At 41.7% G+C, this 23,628-nt stretch overlaps 1 protein-coding gene and 1 long non-coding RNA gene across 2 annotated transcripts in view; one reads left to right on the forward strand and one right to left on the reverse strand.

The window, feature by feature from the left end:
- Positions 1 to 312: 312 nt before the first annotated feature.
- On the reverse strand, positions 313 to 8,545 carry LOC125182351 (uncharacterized). Its single transcript, XR_007161906.2, has 3 exons — positions 7,786 to 8,545; positions 7,441 to 7,575; positions 313 to 4,154 (listed from the first exon to the last, which is right to left on the reverse strand). It is a non-coding gene; the product is annotated as an uncharacterized lncRNA (long non-coding RNA).
- A 160-nt stretch (positions 8,546 to 8,705) lies between these two features.
- Positions 8,706 to 23,628, forward strand: part of NEDD4 (NEDD4 E3 ubiquitin protein ligase) — a 55,224-nt gene continuing 40,301 nt past the window's right edge. The window contains exons 1-5 of the mRNA XM_067003829.1: positions 8,706 to 8,791; positions 19,082 to 19,155; positions 20,750 to 20,828; positions 21,894 to 21,932; positions 23,559 to 23,612. Coding sequence (XP_066859930.1) covers positions 8,747 to 8,791; positions 19,082 to 19,155; positions 20,750 to 20,828; positions 21,894 to 21,932; positions 23,559 to 23,612 — 291 coding nt within the window. The 5' untranslated portion in view covers positions 8,706 to 8,746. The remainder of the gene's footprint in view (positions 8,792 to 19,081; positions 19,156 to 20,749; positions 20,829 to 21,893; positions 21,933 to 23,558; positions 23,613 to 23,628) is intronic.

The raw sequence follows: 23,628 nt of genomic DNA on the forward strand, positions 1-23,628 counted from the left end.
TGTGTGACAATACTATTAAATTTGGAGGGAAAAAATGAGGTTGAAACCGACAGGTCAAATATACCACCAGATGTGAAAATATTGTTGTCTGAGGCTGTACTTCAGAACATGACGGTGATAGTTGTGCTAGTTACAGTTGCCTTGTGCAGCTTCTCAGTGTTACAGGAATCTTAGGGTGGATGTGGGTCCAAGTATTAGATTTGTGTCTGGATGGTGGACTTTGCTGCCATCCTACAACGTTGCGTTGCTGCTAGAGTCATCCACTGTGGCAATGCTTTGCTGGTTTCACTTTTCTGTACTGGTAAAGCAGTCTTACAAGACACTGTTATGATCCATCTTGACTCGCCGTAGCGGAAAAAATATGCTGTTCTGATGTATGGAGTCCCTTACTCGTGTTGTAAAAGCAAGCAATGCTGCCAGCATAGCCTAGGTAAATACAACAGAGAAGTACTGCCATGGAGTAAAAGCTGGCTATGAGAAAATGAGAGTGAGGATAGATATTCAGGTTTTGATGCCCAAAAGATGGCACAGACTCCATCCCGGACTACGGAAGTAGTCACATGAGTTGGCAGATGGCAGATTTGATGGTGGCACAAAGTAACTTAGTTCAGTCCACAACAGAGATTCATCAGGGAGACATAAATGAAGCAGCATCAGAAAGATGAATTTTACTATAACACCAGAGGGGATACTATTAATACATCTCATTGGGTTCTAAATTAACATTCCCCAAAAAAACATTTTCCACTATTACAAACAATATACTGATACTCTTTAACCGTGTTCCACAGTCATAAATAAAGTGCAAACTAAAATTTGCCAAGGAATGGAGTGGAAAATAGTGTAGGAGATACAAAAGGCTTTTTTTTTTTAAGCAATTGGTAGATCATCTGAAGGTTTAATTAGAACCTCTCAGCTGTAGACTAGAAAGAAGGAACTAGGGTTAATAGTAAACCAAAAGGTTCGTAAAGCAAACAAAGCTGTGCATGGAAATGGAATAGAAATGACTAGATGTTCGTGTTTAACCAAGACATCCAGAGTAAATTGTATAAAAAAAATAAAAAAATAAAAATTAAAAAAAAAAAACACTGCTTGGAAGTATTTTCACATCTCCAGAAATACCAATCTGCATCTGTGAATGCAGCTGGTATTCTAGTGAACAGAATTTGCCCTCTAGGATCATAAGGACTGCTGCATTAGCCAGTGGTTCGTGTAGTCTATACAGTGACTCTGGGACTTGATAACATCACCTTCTACAGAAAAACAAGCCCAGCATTATGAGGTGGTTGCAGAATAAACTACCTCTACAAATGCTGCTCTCCCAGACCCAATAACTAGATGCCCAACCTTGACACAGTGGATTAGAGCAGGGTCTGGGACTAGGTGACCTTCAGAACTTCCTTCCAACCTAACTCCATCAGTTTGTGTATCAGACTGGAGAACTGAGGAAACCTAACTGAATCTGGGTTTGTAGCATGGCTGCTCTCAGTCAGATGAAGTTAAAACACAGTATTTGATGATCATCAATTCAACTGCCAGCAAGCTTTTAATTATTCAAGCTTCCCGTGATGGATAAGCCAGAAATAATCAATACTTGGATCTTGGCTGCCTTCCTTCCCCCTGTTAAAAATGAGTGAGTTAAGCTTGGATAAGGAGATGAAGCACATGATAAATGCATAGTGAGACTTAGAAATTGTGTAGTAACTGAAAACCGATTTCAAATTTAAGAAATCAGCAGTGACCTGATGATGCTTAAGATGTTTCTAAACAATGTTTACAAGGAAGTGCAAGGAAACTTACCGTTTTAGTGGTGTATATACTGTTGATCTGCATGGTATTTCTAATAGTTATCTGCAGTGATCCTGACGTGAAGACTGTTGCACAATGAGGAGTTAGCGCTACACATAACGCTCAGCACTTAATCTGAATAGGTGCAGGGTGCTGTTTGTACAGCTTGGATTCATGCCTGTGTTCTGCACATAACCTCTGGTTGCAGGGGAAATTTGGCGAGGTAACTGTAATAGAGGAGCCTGCATGCAGCTCCCACTTGGTATTGGTGATTACACCACTTGTGTGTCCTTGTCTTTATTTAAAAGTGCAGCAGCTTCTCATGTGAACATCCTTTCTGCCTGACAGTAGAAACGATGAACAGTTTTCTTGTAAGAAATTTTTTTTAATAGCCCAAGTGAGCAAAATGGGATAAGTTTTCCATGGACAGGGTCTGCACAGTGTGCTCTATGTGAATCAGAGGCATGTTCGTAGCATAGCTTGGTCTTCACAGCATCTAAAAGTATGTAGAACTATCTATGCTGTCCTCTCTTTCTTCATAGTGCTAGCTCTAACGAATAGCATTTTAAGCAATACTTTACAGAATCTGAGTACCTCTGTCATTGCTAACATAACAAACCAGCACCTCCTGCTACCTAATTGACATTGACTAATAAAATTGCAAATGTTAGCTTAAAAAAAAAGGTAAAATATAAACTAGGCAAAACTGATTCAGTTCAGTCAAAAGTCAGTTCAGTCGAAAGTGAACGGAGCACATGAGAAGTTTGCTTAGAAAATGTATAGTACTGAAAAGACTGCAATTATTCAGTGTTTAAATATTCAAAATACAAGACTACCTTGATATAATGTAGAATTTTGTAACCCAGTGGTTATAGTTCTTGATAGATCATAACATTTCTGCTACGTGCTTAGAATATGCAGGAGATAACCTACTGGTGATGTAAATACTCAAGATGGTTGCCTTGGAACATTTGCATATCTATTCACCAATTGCTTTATCGTGGTTCCTCCTGAGTCTGTTCTCCCTTGGCCTGCCTACCTGTTTTCTAAATCTGGTAATGCCTCATCTCTGCAATTATTAAAAGGTTCTATTTTTGCCCCTGTGGATCATCTTTCCTCCATTGTCATCTTCCTTTAATAAACTGCTTCTTTTTTATGGACTATTGTAAATTATGTATCATTTGAAACTTTGCCTGTCCATACCATCTGATCAGATGATGTCTATTAGAGTCATATTTTCAGTGGACTTCAAGCTGCTCTTTCAAATGTTTTTAATTTGCAGTATGCTACTGATCTGGAATGAATTCTATTGTATGTGCATTTTTTTTCAACCCAAACTTTAAAACCGTACTTGAAAAGCTAGTCCAAGGGTGGAAATGAGTCTGAGCACTGAAAGAAGGGAAGTGGTCACTGCAGGCTTCTTTGAGGAGGTGACCTACTCATCTCTACATCTTTGGGCTTCTCAGCACGCTTATTTTACAGAGCTATTGGGCTCCCTCTTCTCAAATATCCTTGTGTGTTTTGTTTTTTTTTTCCAGTATGGATGGATACACACAGATCTATAAATGTATGTCATTGTAAACTAACTGATTAGGACTCACTCATCTGCTTTCTCCAACAGAAATATCCCTGAGTCTTCAAAGCACCTGCTCCATATCAGTACTTCAACAGGAGACCTGTGTTCCAAGGGCAGTGATAATCAGGCCCCAGAAAGTAAAGCCCAATTCCTCCTTGCCATGAGTCAAGAAGTGGAATGCATTCTGAAATGCACTGTTCAAAAAGCTTCGTATAAGCAATGATTATTTCTGACCAGAACAAAATGCTACTTGTTTCTGTTACACACTGCTTTGAACATCAAGACAATCTCTCCTCCTATGTATGTATGGGTAGAGGGGAGACAAAGCTCCTGTGTCCAAGAGGCCCCATTCAGAGGTTCTTGAGCAAATGGAATAACTAAAATCTACTCTGACTAGGATTACTTGTGGGAACAAAAACTTATGCAGAGAGAGGAGTAAAGACAAGAATGCATAAACGCTGCTCAGTTACCCACCCAGTCAGAACAGTAGCTTCCTGTAGTCTTAGCAATGTTTTAGGCACTAGCAAAGAGCAGCCAATATGTACTACTTCAAACACATATGGAGAATGATAATCTCAAGATATTTGAAGAAGAGAAGTCCAAATACATAATCTCTGGAAAGATCTTACTTCTGCGACATTATGAAGGGTTGAGCTGTTAGAAAAAATATCCACAATGACTGTGTTAACCATGGGATCACTGGCGGTGAATTAAGCTGGGAACAGTGACAGCAGTTGACTGGAGCTCAGCAACTCTGGTTTCTGTTCTGGCAGCTCTCTTCCCCCTCAAGCTGAAAATAGAGAGAGAAAATGACATCTGAGTGATGGTGATTCAGACAAGTGTTTACTGCTTCATTCAAATGCATATGCACAAGATGAGTATGACTTTCCACCTCCACCATAGTTGCTCTTCTTACTATGCAGGTTTGCTCATCAATCTAGAGAGATTTCTAAAATTGCTTGTAAACTGTTATACTAGTCACAGAAATTAGGAAAAATGTTTCTTACTGTACATCTTCCCCTTCTCATAGCCTCCCCCAATGAGAGCTGGAGATTTCAGCAGCTTTCCCAGGGGATGGGGATCTCTGTGGGGCATGACGGAAGGAGCCGGCCTGGAGCAGGTGTTAGTGTCTCAGGAACACAGACCCACGCTTAGGGAGCAGTGTGTGGAGAGGTGCTTGCTGCTGGTGTTAAATTTGGTGTGCAGGCTGCCCTGAAAAGGAGATACTTGAGTGGGGAATTTCTGGTTCACATGTGGTCCTTGGGAACAAGAACCCAAATCGGGTTGAGAGGGAGGAAAACACAGGGGGTGGAGCTATATTTTTTCTTGTAATAGCTGCGGACATTTGCAGTCGGCCATTTCACTGGAGGTTGGCGCAGCAGTGACACTCCAAGTCAGGAAAAGTTCTTCACTTGCAGCAAAAGGTGCCCAGACAGGGGTGGCCCCATACTGTTAATGTGTGTGAGGCATGCAAATGCTTCACACACCTGTTGTATTTGGGGAATCCCGAAGTGATTTTGTACATCTTCATCCTAGCTTTAGTCTCGGTCTGGTATCTAGGCCCTGAGGTGCTTGGATTGCTACGTTTGGGAAAGTTGCCATCATTCCTTGAAGTACCACTAAAAGCCCTTATCTTGGTCTCTTCCATCTGCAGTCAGTGCAAGTTCAGTGCCTCTACTGGGCCCCTGTTAGCAAAAGGGCAGAAAACACACAATGCAATCATCTTTGTTCTCTACTGGGGCCCAGCCTGGAGCTGGGGACTGTCCCAGGGTGCTGGTCATGCCTTGCAGCCTGGACAGACAGGACTGCTGGGTTTCAGGCAGCTGGAGACAGTACCTTGGCACCGTGCCGTGCACAAAGCAACAAGCATCCAAACGGAAGATACGTTGCTTTTAAGGGAAAGAAAGGTAAGTTGAAGAAAGCAGAAGTAGTGACTTAGGAGAAATGAGAATGAAAAAGGACCAGTAAGGGACTGGGAAAACCTGAGAGGGGTTAATAACAGTCTAGCTAAAATGCAATGCAGAGACAATACTCAATCTGGGGTCACTTTTACCACGTTTACTTTTCTTTCAAAACTTAAGCTTTCATCTTTGTATCAGTGTTGCATCATGTTATGATGTTTGAAATCTAGTACTAGGTGCCAGGATCTGTTATGTATTCACACTTAACTGTGTAGCCAAGAAGAGTGCTAAGTCTTGGGCTCTTAACTCTCTCTGACATTAGTCTCGTTAGTGAGTCATTGTCACTGTAGTAGAGTAATTGAGATTACAAGGCTATCAATACGTATTTACTTATCTTAGTCATAGCAATGACTCACTAGCAATATATATATTTTCTGTTAATTCCCTCTTGCATGTAGTCTTCCATTTACCTGTCACTGTGATGCCATGAGTGGATCTTTGTAACATTTCCTATTATATGACTCAGTAGAACAAAAGATAATAGGATAAAAATTTATATGTGTGTTATTTGCATCGGGCTGATTTGTTTTGTAACTGCAGTTAAAATTACTTCTAATTCCTTTGGTTTGAAGCAAGAACAATGAAGATAATTTATCTGATTTAATTTAAAATCCTCTATAGCAAAACTGTATCCTATTAATATAGGACATACTTTGATGTCACTTAATGTCCTACTGGTAATTTAACCATGATCACGGTTTATATATATTATTAAACTAAAGATCATTCTATTATGATAACCCTTTGAAAAATCTGAAACAAATCTTCTTTTCCAACATTATTTCCTCCTTAACAACGACTGCTTTGGTTTTTTTTTTTCAAAGCAGTTCAGTATTAGAATGTATGGATTCTCTTCAGCTCATAAAAGCATTTACTATAAAGAAAGAAGTAAACTAAATATTGTAAATCAATATAAAATCTTGACCATAAATTGAGTCTGCCAGGTTGGATGCCATCATCTAAGAGATGGAAAATATTTTTAAAGTGTTTTCTTGTTTTGTTTTGTTTTTTGATATTTCACGTCAATGAAGGTTAATTTAGATGGCAAGGAAAGTCAAATTTCTCTGTTACCAGATGAGAACACACCACTGGGACAGAGTAATGAAATTAAATATTCATATGTTTTTAATGGTCTTGATACACAGTTAAAGCGTTCCATTGCACTTAGATGATCCAAATGCAGGTTATTCTGTGCAGCTGACCATCAATTATTTGCAGAAAGAAAAGGAAGATCTCTCAGAAGAGTTCTCTTCCTATTTGTCTGTAATTGCATAAGACCATAAAATATTAAACGCTGGAGATATATATCTTATATAAGAACTGAATGTTTGTTAACAAACAGATTGTGGTTTATTTTCCCATGTTTTTAAGTAAAAGATAGTTTAAATTAAAATTCCTTTATTTTGAGTGAACTGCTTGATGTCTTGCTGGAATATTGAAGATAATTCTTGACCACACTGAAAATGTGTGTAGACCTTAACAGCATATTGATGTCTCTGTCCTTATCTCAACCCTTGAGCCCTTTCTGTTATATTTTCTCCCCCTGTTCTTTCAAGAAGGTGAAGTGAGAGAACAGCTGTGGTGGAACTCAGCTGCCCAGCTGGGTAAAACCACCACACCATTAGAGAAGATGACTAACTTTCTTTTGATGATTGGCGCATTAAGCTTTTGCAGATAGTAACTGATGCATGAAATGCCTTGTTTTCTGAATATTACTGTAGCTAAGGTTTTAAACAGAAGACATGGGGTGCAACTGACCATGGGGCCAATGACTACATATCCTCTAGAGCCGACTAATTAGAGCTGAAAACTTCCTATCTCCAGACAATCTATCAGAGTGATGACTCTGTGGAATGGGACGTGCAAACCGTGCACAAGCTTGCCCATGAGCTGCTCAGGGCTTGTCCCATCCCCGTAACATGCAGCAGCTGTCAGGCTGCAAGGGATCAATCAAAAAAAGAGCATAGGTTCACTGGCGGGAGAACAAGCATCCTGGGAGGTCTAGCTCTTGTTGAGATTATCTTTGCTCAGAGCTTCCTGCTAGCCCGGGGAGGAGAGCAGGAGTGTATGTGATAACTGGCACAGGCCTGGGAAGTTTCAGGAAGTGTTACTTACCAAGATTTTGTCAGTCTGCTCAGGGCATAGTCCGTCGAGCTGAGCCTGTCTGTGTTTGCTTTGGAAAAGGTGGAATTTCTCATCAGAGGGTGAGAGAACTTGGTCATGCAGGTCATGATGGTCCAGCTAGATGAGCTGGAAGATGATGAAAGAAATTGTTTCCCTAACAACATTTTTCCTGCCACATTTGCCCATTTTTTTAGCAATGCACAGGATTTTCCACACATTCATCCTAAAATGAAGTTATGCTCTCTGCTCCTGCACGCTGCTCAGCACTTGGAGGAGTTTGGCTTGTAGACAGGCTCACAGCTATGGAGCTCAGCCTAAACCACCTACTTTACTTACAGGTTTCTTACCACAGGTCTTCTGCCGCTTGGGAAAGCTGGTAGGCTGGGGCTCCTGGGTGATTCATGGGCTAAAGGCAGGATGATTTCAGGCCATTTGCAGAAATACAGGGGAAGCAGGTCCTTCAGATGAGAACGAGTGGGACTGTGGCATGGTGATCTGAGACCGACCTCAAGCACTTGACAGAAATGTCGACTTGCTCCCTTACTAACACACTGCTACCACTTGTAAGTAGCTTAAGCTGGAGAAAAATTTTCTTGAAGATGGCCACTCCTCACAAGTCCCTGCTTTGATTTGGGACTCAGCTGGTGCACTTTATTGCTCCTCCAGCCCAGCAGCCACGTCAGGTCAGCTCCTTACACAACACAGGCTTCCTTCCTGCCCCACAGCCCTGCCGAGGGCCGCACCACCTCATCCTGGCACACAGGGTCCCCTCAACACCGCCATGGCACCATGGCCATTTCCCCCTCAGATTTCTGGGCGTTTTACAGTTCTCAAAGGCGCCCTGGACACGAAGGATTCAGGCAAGGAGCCCCAGGGCTGGCTCCCTGAGGTGCAGAAGAGCCTGTAGGCGATGTAAAGCGGGGATTAGGGAGTCACTGTTAGGAAAATGACGGCTTTTATTCACACAGCCCCGCCGCGATCAGCGGGAGCCCGGGGCGGGCGTCCTGAGCGAAGCGACGCCCCCCCCTCTCCCGGCCCCACCCCGCCCCGCGCGCCCCCTGAGGCCGCCCGCGCGGCGCTCGTCTCCGGGCGGGCCGCGGAGCGGGGAGAACCAATCAGAGCGGGGCGCTGGCAAGGTGGGCGGTGCCGCGGGCTTCCGGCGCCAATCGCGGGCGGGGAGCGTGCGGAGAGAGAATGGGGTGGAGGGCAGGGAGTGCGCGCGCGCGCTCTCGTGCTGCGGCGGGCGGGGGCGGGCCGGGGGCGGCGGCGGGGCTGCGGCGGGAGCGCGCGCGCGGCCATGGCGGCCTCTGGCGCGGAGGTGCTGGGGCTGCCGGGCCCGGAGGTGAGCTGGGGGGGGGCGCCGCGCCCGGCCGGGGGGGGGCTGCCTGCGGGCCGGGGGCCGAGGCGGGGCGGCTCCCGCAGCCCCAGGTGCCGGGTTCGGGGCGGGGGTCCCGGCGGTGGGCTGGGGCGGCGGAAAGACAGCGGCCGGGGACCGACCCCGAGCTCGGGGGGGTCCCGAGGGGGAGCCGCGTGCCTCAGCCCTGCGAGGAGCGGTGAGGGAGGTCTTGGGGTTCGTTGCGGGGCAGCGGGGACAGGCTGCAGCGCTGGGAGGATGCTCGGGGACCCGCGTGCGGTGGCAGCGGGGCGTCCTGCTGGCCCCGGGCACGCTGCGGGGGCCGGGCGGGGACCGTCCCGACGGACACTTGTTGCGTGCTTAGCAGCAGTTCTCACAACTTGGAGGTGTTATTCGTGGGCTGCTAGCGTGAGTCGTCCTAATTTGTGCCTTGCTTCCAGTGGAGTCCCTACAAAGCTCTCCTTAACGTGTTTTATTTCCATCTTAGCATTGCAGTCCCGTTGGAATCCTATTAGCAAGTGGGCACAGCGTGCTGCAGGGCTGCGTGGCGTGCCCCTGCACGACCCTGCTTCCAGTCGCCAGTAACTTTTTGGGGCTGTCTGGTTGGGCTCAAACATTCCATGCCTTAGGCTCGCGACTTCAACTTGCTTTACTAAATTTTGGTCGGCTTTGTTGGTTTGTAGCCTGCCTTGCTACGGGGAAAATGTTTTGAAATCTGGTCAAAACTGAAAAATTCCCCTCTTCCCCGTGTTCTTTAGAACACAGACTGAGCTGGGGGAAGTAGAGAATTCCTGAGTATGTAACAAGTCTGTCGGATTTACCCTTGTCTATAATTCAGAAGCTTAGCCAAACTCTTTCAAGTTACAAATGTGGAAAATGCCCTTTGTTTATGGTGAGGGACTTGGTCAGTTTCGTTGTAGCTCCAGTGTGTGATTCTGCATGTGCTCAGGATAGAGTGAACAACCTTAGGGTTGTAGGAAAACTGCTGCTGGCTACTTTGGCCTAGGGTGCTGCAATGGAGACGAGAGTTCTTACCTCTTTGGATTCATCTTGTTTGCCTTCCTGGAGTTCAAATCTGGAAGACTGCACATGCAGAATCACAGTGAAAACAAACCATACAGAAAATGACCTCAAGGACTTCTCTGTGAAAGCGCTCCTCCTCCCCCACGGTTTTGCAGACTTTTTATAGTTTATGTCTGTCTGTACACTGCTGCTTTCCCAAGGCTGCTGTTCCACCCACTCTGCAAGATGGATTTGCCTGGGGTATGAATCAAAATTGTCTGGTAAAAGAAGAGGTGTTATCTGGAAAACCTCAGCACTTGTTGCAGCTATTGCATAGGATTATGTGGTAAGGTAGCTGGGGTGGTGGAAGGTGGGGAGAAGATTTGTCTGACTTTTGAGGTAGCCGAATGCAGTATTACAGTGCGAGTTCTCTTTGCCTCCCTCACCCCCCGAGTTTGTTCATTTATTGCTAATTTATTGGTTAATGGTGTATTAGTTACTTGGACTTAACACACAGCATTGCTAGCATGATGTTGCTGGCACAAACAAAATGATGGCAAAGGGGCTGGGCTCGGAAGGAAGCTGTAGTTGAGGTTATTTGGTGTATAGCTGGTTATTGTATATGCTATATTTGGGTGTCAGTACCAGGATCTAGCAGATACAGTTCTTAACTTCCCTGGTTCAGTTGTTCATCTGTAAAATGGATATAACATCTTTCTTTTTCCACAGGACTTCTTGTGATTTGCGTGGATATTGAAATAATCAGCACGAGAAAAGTCTGTGGTGAAAACTACTAATTCTGTATTCACAGCAGGGTCTTAACACTATGTGGAAAGTGAGGTCTGGGGTCACGTGCTGAAAAATGAGGAAAGGAGAAAATAGGGAATAGTTTTGAACAATATCAATTTCGTTTACTTGGTAAGGTGTATCAGAAAAAAAGTTTGTATCATCAAAAGTTCTAACAGGATTAATATGCATTAACAGGATAAAATGAATCTAATGTAGGAACAATATTAGAATAAAAGTGAACGCTAATCAAGTGTCGACTTTTTTTTTGGACTGTTTTACATTGCAGGTGTAGTATATAGAAAAAAGGCAAATGAACAAATTGCACTTCTTACTACAGCAGGTCTCAGTGTAGAAAAAGAAAGAGCTTTAAGAACAGTTAAATGATGACTTTCTGTCATCTCATTAACCTTTTCCAAACCAGGTCAGGCCTTTTGCGGTGCTCGCACCACCTGCTGCAGCCTTTGGCTTACCCCGTGAGGTGGGAGCCTGTGCCTGTTCCTGCGTGATCGGGATGCGCCTGCCTCTCCACGTAGCTCCAAGCATTGCTTCAGATCTGTGGGAGCTGACTGACGCAGCTGCTGCTGCTGCTTTTCTTTGTCGTAGTAGTGGTGACTTTGCTGGAGCTCTTAAATGTGCTTGCTGAGGTAGGGTGTCCTTTACTAAAGTGGTTTTCTTTGGCTGAGGGACTTTCTAACACAAAACTTCCAGGTTGTTCAGGCTTGGATTTGTGTAGAGGAAACACTGGGATCTACCATTTCCTAACACTGAGCCACTTGCTTTCAGTTAGTGAAATCGGCTTTTGGTTAGTCAATGATGGCAATTGACTGCCGTAATAAATACAGCATTTTGAACAGCAGTTGTGAAATGGTTTTTCAAAAATTGGAGGAAGACTAGTTGGAATCTCTGCTGCTGTTCTGTTAATTCTTTAGTTACAGAGGGAATTGCATTTTTTTAATTACAGAGGGAATTGTAGTGGGAACTTAGAGGCAAGGAGACATCGTGCCTGACGTACCTGCCATTTTAGTAGTCACTGGAGAGCTGCCCTCTGTAGAATGAGCGGTCTGGTTTTCTGCAGGTCGTGGAAGGTTTCCCAGATGCATATGGCATTCTGCTCTGGAAAACTTCAGATATAGTCTTCTGTTCCTTTAGAATATACTACTGGAACAGTTTTTTTAATGACTACTTAGCTTGCTGCCGGTGAACTGAATGTCTTGGACTTAGAGTTTGTCTTCTCCACTTCTGCGTGCCTTCCACCAGAGCCCTTCTCATAGCGCTGCATTTCAGAGATGATGCTGACAACCAGAAATCTTACAGATACTGTTCGGAGGCTGGTGGGGCCTATTCTTCCTCTGGGTTGCTTCTGATGAGAACAGTAATTATGCCTGGCTTGTTAGCGTCTAGGCTTGAGACAGCCTAGTACTTCTGTTTGGGTTCACACCCTGTGGCCTACCCAGCACCTCTCTGTTGTTGCCTGCTCCCTGTGACTGTGCTGCTGTGGGGCACCCAAACACAAACAGCAGACACGCATCTCAGCTCCAGAAATGCTTGGAACCTACAGGTTGCGAAGGCTTTACCTACCTTCTGCAAGGCAGAAAAAACAGTTGACAAAAATCCAGTGTATGTATATGGTATAGCTGAGACACTTACAGAAACAGTGATGGTTTCGCCTTCTTTTTTTAAATCAAAATATAATTTGTGTAGATCTGGTAATTTCAAAAAGCTATCTTACGGAGTTGTTCTTGTGTGTTTAAGCCTTTTCTTCAGGGTGATCTAAAAAATGCCAGGTGTGACTGTTGTGGATATTGGGTTGCGCTTGTTGAAGAGTGATTTTTTTGTCTTTTAATAAAAAGGGAAGAAAAAAGCTTAAAAATACGCTGGCAGACTTTTAACTCCATTAGTGGTCTTCTTGAGTCTTTCCTTAATTCAGAAGCGGAGGCATTAAATACAATCTATAGCAACATCAAGCATTTGGGGAAGGATGAGGCTTCCTTACTGGTGAACACGAAATGTTCTGTGGCACAACTACATCCATGCTCTCCGTGCATTAGTGAGACTGGACTGCAACCAGCAGATGGAAGTCGAGGACCTTATGTTTACCAGATTGATTGCTGTAGTTCTGTAACAGTAATCTTCCTGAGTCGAAAATTTGTCTGGCTTGCCTTGAGAGAATATCTTTAAAGACAAAAGGTCCAGCTGTGTTGTTGCCCTAGAGGAGGAGCAGAGTGCTGGCTGGGCTGCGAAGGAATGGGCCCGCCAGCGAAGTCTTGCCTGCTTCCCGTCTCCTGGTGAAATGGGCTGGTGACGCTAACCGAGCTAGTGGTCTGCACAGGTCACCTAACACACACCTTGCAAGTCTGCCTCACCTACAGGGTCTGAGTATCGCAGGAACTCTTTCCTTGAGTCAAGTCTGGCCATTCTGTGGCAGACTTTTTCTTTCAAGTGAGATGAGTTTTAACAGTGATTGCATTGGGCATGCTTCTCATGCCGACTGTCAACTTTGTGTCTATCTCCTGCCTGAACTGTTTAAGCTGAATGTTGCATAAGTAAGTCCTCTTAGCCTGATCTAGGTTTTTTAGATTAAATATTAAATAATTGGATTTTAAATTATCAGTATCTCCGATGACATATGAAGCAGGTCTGTTCTTAAATGTGATTTTTAAGATGAGACAGATGAAAAGCATCAGTCTCTTCTCCTGGACTGCTTAAGGGAAAATATTCTGTGCTAATCTCAGTGTAGATAATGTAATAACATAGATACTATTTGAGTTGAACAGATGGCTTATTGCTCAAGAAATGCAATTAATAAATTTGTTTTTGGTGTGAAACACTAGCATAACTTGTTATGGTCAGTAATGATCTCAAGGCTTAAAAAACAAACAGACAAAACCTTTCATTGAAACATGAAATAAGCAAAGTACACTTGGATGGGAGAGGCAGACTAGGACCCTTGCTGAGATGTGTGTTTTTCTTTTGCTTGTTTCTTTTTAGCATATAGAAACAGCAGTGTCACCTACTAAAACAGAGCAGAAAGAAGCTATCCATTCAACACAAATATGTATTTGCTGTATCTATCGCTTGTTTTCAGCATTGTTTCCCAACTGCTCCTAGGCTTCAGAGCCTGTGATGATGTCCTTCATTTATCAGTTTGTGCTTGGAATACAAGGTAACAGTACAGTAAAATTGAGTACCTTGAGTAAGATGGCTCACAAATGTGAGATGCCTGTTATAAAACAAACTGTATATTGATGGTGTCTGTTTTTAATGCTAGCACTTAATCTATATTGGGGTCTTGGGCTTTAGTGCCTTTCAACCCATGCAAGTGTCCTGCCCCTTTTGCTGTTTACAGCTGTTCATTAATGAGGAGCGGACTGCAGATGTGCACTGCAGAACACTGTGTAGTAGTTGATCAGCTCTTTTTCTTCTGCAATTTGCAGATCTCAGTACATGGGAAGGGGAGGATCCCTCTGTGTGCTATGTACAACACATTTAGCCCCTTGACCATCCCTTTCTTTTAATGCCATATCTACTAGGCCAGGCTGTATACTGGTTTCAGTTGTGACCTTGCAAATTGTTGGTATGTTTATTTCAGCTTGCCTTATCTGTATGTACCTGAAGCAGTGTCTTCTGTTCTCTTTTTGTCTGTGCACTTTATGCAGACATGTTACGAAACTTAAGAAAACCTTAACGTATAATTTCAGATATTACCAAAATCTTTAAAGGTGTTGCTACTGCACTGTTTTATAGTTGTAACATCCTTTGATGCTCCTTCCTTGGCTAAATTTAATGGTCATTGATTCTTGACCTATCTAACTGGAAGAAAAGAATAACAGGATGTTATTGCCTAGAGCAATTGTTCATTACAAAGCGTGCTCTCCGTAAGGCACGCCGACTTTTACATTGGCTTCCTCAAAAAAGCTGTTTAGTAGCCCAGCATATAGTACCTTTTAATGTTTCATGTTAACAATCCATTTTTTGCTGTTTCCTTATATTCTGCATGAGTCTTTTCTGTAGAAGTATAGTAAAAATAATCAAAACTTGAATCAAAGATTAAAGAAAAATCAATAAAATTAATTTTTCAATACTAATCTAATATGTACTCTGAAGAACCCTTCTCCTAATCTAAAACATTTGTCTTTATTGCCACACAAATCTTTAATCAAAATTTTACCTGTATCTTACACATGAAGTGCTTTTTCTATATGGTAGTTGTTTATGTGAGTCTGACTCCAATCAGTCAGGCAGCTGTTGGAGGTTCAGAATGTCTGGAAATATTGTTCAATCCAAAAAATGAATTACAGCTTGCTGAAAGCTCTGGTGAATTTTTTTTGGATTCGAGGTGTTTACATGAACATCAAAGAGCATTTATAGGCACTGAATTAGATAACACAAAACTGTGTGCATTGTCTTCCTTGTTCAAGTGAAGAAGGGCGATTAGTAGCGTAATACAATCATAGTCGAATTATTGGATGTTGCAGACATGAATGAGTGGTAAAGGCAAATGCCTTGTGCTGGTGTAACATTATAATTTTTCAAGACACAAAATGAAAAATTTGGAACTTTTTTCCCCCTCCCCTGTGTCAGGTATAGGCAGCAGCTAAAACTTGTAAGTTTACAACTTACAACTCTGTGTTGTAATCTGGTTGTGAATCTTTTCACCTTTGACTTGTGTGGGCCACGTTTTGTCATTTGCTGTCTGTGGGACTGGCAAAGCACTCAATGTACACGCGTGCATGCCCACACTCAGGGACTGGAATTTGCCTTTGGGGATTTATACTAAGCTTACACTTTATCATCACTCTCTGGATTAGTTGATATCTTGTGCTGTAGTCATTGCCATGTCATCACTTCTTCATTTGTGCCATCTTTCTCACCCTTTCATTCTGTGTATGTCTCATTGTCATTCTTTAGCCCTGTCCCGGACTTTCACCACTAAAATGATTGCTACCTCTGCCAGTCACTCCTCCGAGCTGTCTTTAGGATTAATTTCCTACCACATGAATTTGGAAGAGTTGGGGGTGGGTATGGACGGTGTTAATATTTGTATCCCTGGTCATTGATTATAATTAACTAACTGTGCTGTAACCACGCTATTCTGGTAAAACCATTCTTTTCTGGTAAAGTAGCGAGCAGGTTTTCAACTTCTTAAATACTTGCAATTTCTCTCTAAAGGCTACTTTATTGTCCAAAACTAAATCTGAGACCTCCTCACCTTAATCTGTATTAATGGAATCTAGGTAGATTCATAGTGACTTCAGTGGAAATTAAACACCACTTTTAGAAATCAAATTTTATATTTATTAGTTTGACTCTTGCTTTGCTGTGTACAGAACACATTTTAAAAACTACTTGACACCTATTTTAATAGACATACGTAAAAATTTATGCTGCATTGCTATCCAAGTATGGCAGGTTGGCAGGCATTTAAATCTTTATTTGATTGTCTACAGATCAGCTCATAAACCATCTATTTCATGGTCTTTTTGTTATATACAATCTGTTAGTAAACAGAGTAATTGTTAGTGAATGTGAAAGTGACAAGACAGAATGAGTTGGGTTCAATTTCTGTTAATTCAACAATTTAGATGAGTTCGTGGAAGTGTTTGGTGCATCCTCGAATTGGTGCAAAGGAGAAGTTGAGAGTGGGTGTGTAATGAGGTTATTCTGGCCATCTTAAAGGCCTGCTGATCTTTTTATCTTCCCTTCTAGTTAATTTCAGGAGTGCAAAAGAATTGTTAGGCGTTTATACCCCGGAAGAGGCTGTTGAGAAGATAAATTGGACTTTGAGAGAGCGGTTTCCTGAGAAGCCGCAGTGCTGCTAGGCATGGCTGGCGTGTTCCTGGCTGGGTGCTTGTGCTGCCTCCTGCTGCAGCACTGCTGGAAGCACCGCAGTGGGGAAGAGTAGCGAGGCAAGCCTAAGGGTGACTACAGTCACGACAGACAAGGTACTGCTGCAGCCTGCCTGTGACTCCGACCACGAAAACTCTCAGGCTGCAGTTGCCTGTGGATCTACAGAAGCACTTTGCGGTCCACCATTTCTCCCACGTTTGGCTATGAAGTGGGCAAATATTGATTTCCTCAGCATGGTGAATGAAGAAGACAAGGCTCAAAGTTGCTTTTGAAGCCTTGAAATCTTGGTTTTGAACTTGTTCCCTGTAGATGTGTTGAAGTTAGTTCTGTCTGCCAGGGGAGCACACAGCTGCCTATTAAGGATGTCAGGAGTAAGGCAGGGACACAGCGTGCCAGAGAGGAGATGCTGGAAAAAAATGGCAAGTACACTATTATTATTTTTCTTTCCCTCAGACCTTGAAACAGGGCAGGTCCGAGCACTGAGTAGGGCATGGCTGTTTCAAGGAGAGTGGAGTAAGCACAGGTGTGGTGTGCTGTGTGGAGCTCTAACGTCTCGCAGCTCGACTGTGATCAGCCAGGCCCAATTGCTGGCACATGGGGAGAAGAGGTCATACGGTCGTGCTGCAGACTTGTATCCTGTCAGCAGACCTCTGTCCTCTGCCGGATGATCAGGGAAAAGAATGAGTCATTCCAGGGCAATGTATTTCTGACTGCTTTTGGGTCAACCTGTCTGAATTTCTCATGGTCTGCTCTGCTCAGGGGTGTGACCAGAGACTGGGCAGCTCCTGGTGTGAGCTCTCTGTGTAAGGGATGGGAAGGGTCAGGGAGTGGAAGTGTATGTTCCCCTCAGCAGTGTGTAATCCCTGTGGTCAAGTATTGCCTTGCACTCGAGAGTAGGGGTTTCCTCAAGTTACTGCTCCTTGTAGTGCGGAGAAGGAAATAAACAGTTCAATATCAGCTATCAGTTTAAAACACACACCAAAACCGTGTGTGGTGGTTGTTGCTGGGTCTTTTGTTTCTGGTCTATTAGATTTCCTATTAGGAGACAGTTTTCTCTGAGGTGAATTTGGAGGATAGACTTGTGGTTTGGCTGGAATTGTCTGGGCTGATTGACCATTTTATTGTGCAGGTGGCTATGGTTCCTCTCAGCCCCCTGGCAATCACCTCAGAGGGTGGGAGAAGGCCTCAGGACTAGCGCTCTAATTCCGTCCATCAGCTCTGTGAGCCCCTCCAGTTGGTGCGGGTTGCGGAGTCCAGCCCTGTGGTTATATGGGAGCCCGAAGACAAAGCAAACTTCCCTGAGTGCTCCCTGTGTGTCTCCTTTTGAAAGCACTTTCTGTCATATATGGAATTCAGAAAAGACCTGGGGATGGCATCTGCTGCTTTACCAAGTGCTCTTGGTTTCCCTTTTAACTCGTTCACCACCAGAACACATCAGCTTTCCTCACAGTCTCTCTGACTAGCCATTCCTTACAAACGCTTCTTCATTTGCAGAGCCTTTTGCTTTCCCAAGAAACGGTGCTCCCTCCTCCTCTGAGAGCAGTTAGGCCTTTGCTCCTGAATTCCATACCTTACCACAGGAACCCTGTAAGACCGTGTCTGTGCGTTTGTTTATTAGCAGGAGGAGTGTCATTGCAAGTCGAACTTATGTGCCCTTGTCAAACTGTAATTTGAATAATGCGTAGCTGAAATAGTGGGTTGTTTCTTGTTTTTAAGATCTCACACCTTGCTGACGCAACTTAAAAATGCCATTTTTGGGGGCCTAGCCTCTCTGTGCTATAAAATAAAAAATAGATGCCCAGGTTCTTCATTCTTAACTTTTTTTGTTTCTTCACTGCTTATCAGTCTGTTCTGACAAATTTGATACCCTTTTACTTCCTCCCAGAAAATAAATTTATCATCGGAGGATATTTCCCACCCAGTTATGAATGCTGGGATGCTATTAGGTAAAAACTGCATGTTTTTGGCAAAGTGCGTGTTGCAAGTGGCTTGAATGGCTAGCGAGATGTAAGTGACGAACAGTGCTTTGCTTCCTTCCAAACAGAAGTTGTTACAGTGTTCAGTGTGTTGTCACAAGGTCCTTGCCTGCTCTGGTAAAGGGCAGCCAGGAGTTGCCTGCTAAGAAACAGAGGGCTGAAAGCTGCTCCTGAATGCTCTCCTTTCTGTGAGCAGCTGGGAGGTGGTGAAAGCCACTGGGCTCTGCAAATTGTGGCAACAGCAGCTTGATCTTTCTTGCCCTTGCTCTAGAAGGTCTTTGTGGGTGTGCTGTGCAGTATGTCCAAACCGATGGGAGTGTATTGCAAGACTTTCAGGGGAAATGGTGACTGCCACTGCCGGGCCAATTTATCTTCATCTTGTTTCTGAGGGGTGTTTGGGAAGGAAGGCTGGCAGGGACAGTTGTATGCTACATTAACGATTCTGTCCTGAAGGATGGTGATAATACTTGAAAAGGGGTAAAAGTAGAATAAACTTGCTACTGAATTCTAGGGCTGTTTCTGTCAGATGAAATACCTGCATTACTTGCGTGTAGTTTTCAGTATGAATCCAGAACTGTACCAAGAATTGCTTTTTAGTTCTATAAACAAAAAATAGATCTGCAAAATAAATCTGACTGAATGCATCCTGAATTTTATGTTTTAGGAGAACACGCGAATTGTTAGGGTGAAGGTTATAGCTGGAATTGGTCTGGCCAAGAAGGATATCCTAGGAGCCAGGTAAGAAAATATGTGGTTAATGTCTTAATGGACAGCTGATTCTTTATTTTCTTTCCATAGCTATTCAGATCTTAGTAAATGCTACTATGCCTCTTTCCAAAAAAAAAAAAAAAAGTTTTAACTGGCACCTTATAAAAATGATCAGAGGCTATATAAACATGAAGGTGTCTACTTTCTTGCCCAAAAGTCACGTGGACAGATCTATGCATTGGCAAAACAACATGTGGGAGGGCTCTGCACGCTAAAATACTTCTGTCTTGGAGAATAGATACATGCACATATTTTACTTCAGTTAGAGTGCAGCTAAAACAACAATAGTTCAGTTTTAATCAAAATTGTCTCATCTGTACTTTAAAGACTTGGAATGAATACCATACTAAACAGTGGTAGCAACAAGAGTACTTTAACTCAAATTATGTGCAGAGGAACAGCATCCACCAATTCTACAGATGTGGTAAACCCGTGCCAGTGGCTTCAGGCTCTGGGTATGTACAAATTTAAAAGTTAACAATCTGTATAAGGAAAGAAACAATTAAAATGATTTAACATTTACCACAGTAAAGATCAGACTTTGTAATTGGAATGTGTTGCAGGATCTTGTAGAATTGGCAAGTCGTAGCATGCAGCTTGTAGTAAAGTTATTTTTTTTTGTCCCATGAACAGAGGGTCTAAAAAAGTACTGGTGAGTTTAATACTAGTTCTGCTGTCAGCTTTTTTTTACATATGTACAGAAATACTGTTATTTTAGCACTAGCGGTATTATTTTTACATGTGTCATCAATTTAGCATTGGAAAAAATTCTCGTGATACTCATTTTTTTAAGCTGGATAATCTCTTATTTTTTCTCACGTGCAAATTTCTTACTTAAAAAAAAAAAGGCAACTTTTCTCATTGTAATTTAATATGTGAAAACTGTATGTTCTGTTGTTGTATGGCGGATGGTCCTCACTACCTTTTTTAATAGTTTATTTGAGCAATTGAATGCCTTGTTTCTGTTCATGTAAAGTAGTTACTCATGTAATGTTTCTTGTACCACAGGAAGGAAAAATATCAGAGGCAGTAGGTCATTTTAAGCTGTCATATTAGACACTTTCATTAACAGAAAAATTCAAGTTAAACTCTGTGAAACAGAACATTTAGTAAAAATACCGAGTCGTTAAGGAAGTACCTCAAATTCCAGATGTTCCAAATTCTTTTTGTCAAAAACAAGAAGTTTAATAGTTAAGATTTTTCAGTCACAACTGATTTTTTTCAGGCATGTCTTGTCTAAATACATTAAGATTATTAAATCTTTTCTCATGCGATGAGAATTATGCAAGAGGAAAGAGAATCAAATTGTAGTGACATACAGAATGTAAAATGGCCTAGCTGCTATGGAGATAAAAACTAATCAAGCATTATTACTGATTATCTCTAAAACTATATAGACAATGTTTATAAGTGCCAATGGATATGGTGTTTGTAAATAAATTGTGACTTCTAGTTTAATTGCTTCTGTTAATTTAAGCTTTTTAAAACTCAACTGCTAATAATGCTATAAATAAAAAAAAGTATATCTAGCAGTTTGCTTATCTTTTTCTTTTTCCCCCCACAGCGACCCATATGTGAAAGTGACAGTGTATGATCCAGTGACTGGAGTCCTTAGCAGTGTCCAGACAAAAACAATTAGAAAGGTTAGCTCTGTTATCTTTGTGGGTATATATTTTTTTTTTGATCAGACACTGAAGGAAAGGTAAGAATACAAGAACTAGAAGGATTAATATGCCTCAAGTGAAAGGAGTGTTCCATAATCTACCCTATTTCTGTGTTTATGGCATTATTTTTAGTATTTTCCTTTCAATAATTTTATTTGTGGAAGGTAGAGAACCGCTAAAGAAGGTGAGGTAAGTACTGATCCAAAACTGAATCGTTTATGGACATACTGGGTGGTTTTGATTTTTTTTGGGTCTTTAATGTCTCTTTCTGTATAACTTTTCTATTTTGTACATTAAATTGTATAGTTCACCTGAACCGTGATAGTCCTGGTTTCTCTAGAATACCTGCAGACAAAAGTCAGTGTTAGAAGTGATAATTTATATTAGATCTACTAAAAATGGAAAACTGAGAGAGAAAATATTCTTCCAAACTGCTGTTCTCAGATAATGGCTGTGATTTGTATTATGACTGACCGATGTGTTTTCTCTTTTTGTTGATAATTGTTAGTTTAGCTATGGTGAGAGTGCAAAACATCTACAGTATTTCTGAAAATAACCACGGTTGAGAAAGGTGTGTGGTTGGGCAGATTATATTCTGTTTAGTCCATCTGTGCCTGGTGTGTCTAGATTACATTGTTGAGAGATCTGGCATTTGGTAACAGTTCATAATTTCAGGATCAGTTTATGTTTGCATGTAAGCAATGCAGATAGTGAATCTGGACTCAAGGGGAAGCAGTGACTGTTACTTAAAACATACCATAAATTAAGTGTTTTGGATTGTATGACATGCCTTTTTCTGCATCCTTGGCATCAGCCAGAATCTGAGAATACTTGCGTAAATTGTCTCCATTCTGCCCTGCAATAAACAGCATAAGGCTCCTAAGACTTTTATCTGCAATAGCAGTGTTAAAGCTTTTGTGCTTTAAGTGTATTGTTATATGAGATAAAGCAGACATAAAACAAGTAGACAAAACAACAAAAGATACCCGTATAGAATTGTTCCCATAACCAATGTTGTCTTTTTTTTCTTCCTCCTACATATAGTCCTTAAACCCAAAGTGGAATGAAGAACTTCTATTTAGAGTAAGTGTTTTTCCTTTTTTTTTTTTTTTACGGTCTAATTACCTATGTTGGTTATTATGTTAACAGTAGGAAAAATATTTTCTTGCTTCTACAGCTTAAGATCAGAAATGCAAACTGTATAATTAATATTCAAAGACTCACAGACTGCTTTCCTTAGACATACATTTATTTTCAAGACTGAAAATTTAACTATAGCACAAATAAAAATCTTAGCTTCTTTGTTCCATGAATACTCAAAAACTTCAGCATGGATTTAAAAAACATTTTTGGGATAGCACCAATCTTGTCTTACTGGTTCCGATACAAATGTGTTGTGTAAAAAGCATAGTATTACTTCTATTTTAGGAGCAAGGTGTAGATTAGATGTCTAATTTATGTCTTCCTTGTCCAACAAGCACGCAGTCAGAACATATACTGTATTGCTGAGACATTCATAGACGTAGAGGCCCTGAGACATTCATAGACGTAGAGGCCCCAGTTTAGAAAGTGCCTAGTCAAGGGCTCAGACTTCTGTGTTTTTCAGCATGCTTAATAAAGGCAACTTTCTCACGTTCAAAATGATGGTGAATTTCCCTCCTCTGATAAACAAATCATATCTTGACTTATGAGGAAATTGTGACTTTATATAAAGTAATATGTAGCATCAGCTTCCAGTCACCAAGTTTAATTACGTGCTTTTCTGCAACATTAAAAAAACCTGTACTGTTTGATACCTTTATCCATACAGTTAGTCCTAGAAAGGGATCCTCCACCCCTTTTTGGTCCTTTCGGACCTCTAGTTAACACAATATACTTGCATACATTCTGAGCTGCTATTATTAGAGAATTGGTTTTATAATCTAGATGCCAAGATCATTTAGTTAATATTTTGGTTTTTAATTTGTTTTCTGTTATCCAGAAACTAAATTATCCTTGCATATACGTTGTGGGAGAGCTCATTTAGGCTTTGTCAGGAAATTTGTCCAGGTATTTCTTGTTGTCAACAAAGATTTATTTAAGCATTCTTTACCAAATATATGGTACCCTCTGCTAAGTGTCATAAATTTTCCACGTAACTTGCTTTTTTTGGATAGCAATTCTTGATAGCTGTAACTGCTGATTCATGTGCTCAAAATGGGGGAGCAGTTTCTTCATCTGTAGCCAAAATGACTATGCAGGCTAGTTAGTGGACTTAAGAAATAATTCCTCAGAAAATTCATAACACCTATGGGTCTTTAAGTATTGGCATACTCCTTTTTCCATGGTATTTTGAAATCTTGCCTGATGTTTTTCTGTGTTGATGCATATAACAGTTGAGATATCCTTTTAACTTTGTTGGGACACATGCTTCCTGTGGAGAACTTGAAGACCGGGGTGCATGCTTGTAGCCAAGGATATTTTGAAGATGTTAATCTTCCAGAATACAGATCTGAGGGATTTTTTTTTCTTTGGTGTGTAAATATGTATGTATATATAATATCAGCAATGATACGTTCCTGAACTTGCATACCAAGTTCTATGAGAAACTTTTTTTTTTGAGTTTTTATTAGTTTTACCGTGTTTATGCAAGAGGAAATGTCATTTGTCTTAAGACAAATAGTGGAATTCAGTGTATATTTTAACTATTAACATCTTTCTTTTTCCTAGGTTAATCCTCAGAAACACAGACTTCTTTTTGAAGTATTTGATGAAAACCGTTTGGTAGGTCCTTTATTAA

This window comes from Anser cygnoides, chromosome 11, assembly GCF_040182565.1.
Source record: "Anser cygnoides isolate HZ-2024a breed goose chromosome 11, Taihu_goose_T2T_genome, whole genome shotgun sequence".
In the NCBI taxonomy this organism is placed as follows: Eukaryota; Metazoa; Chordata; class Aves; order Anseriformes; family Anatidae; genus Anser; species Anser cygnoides.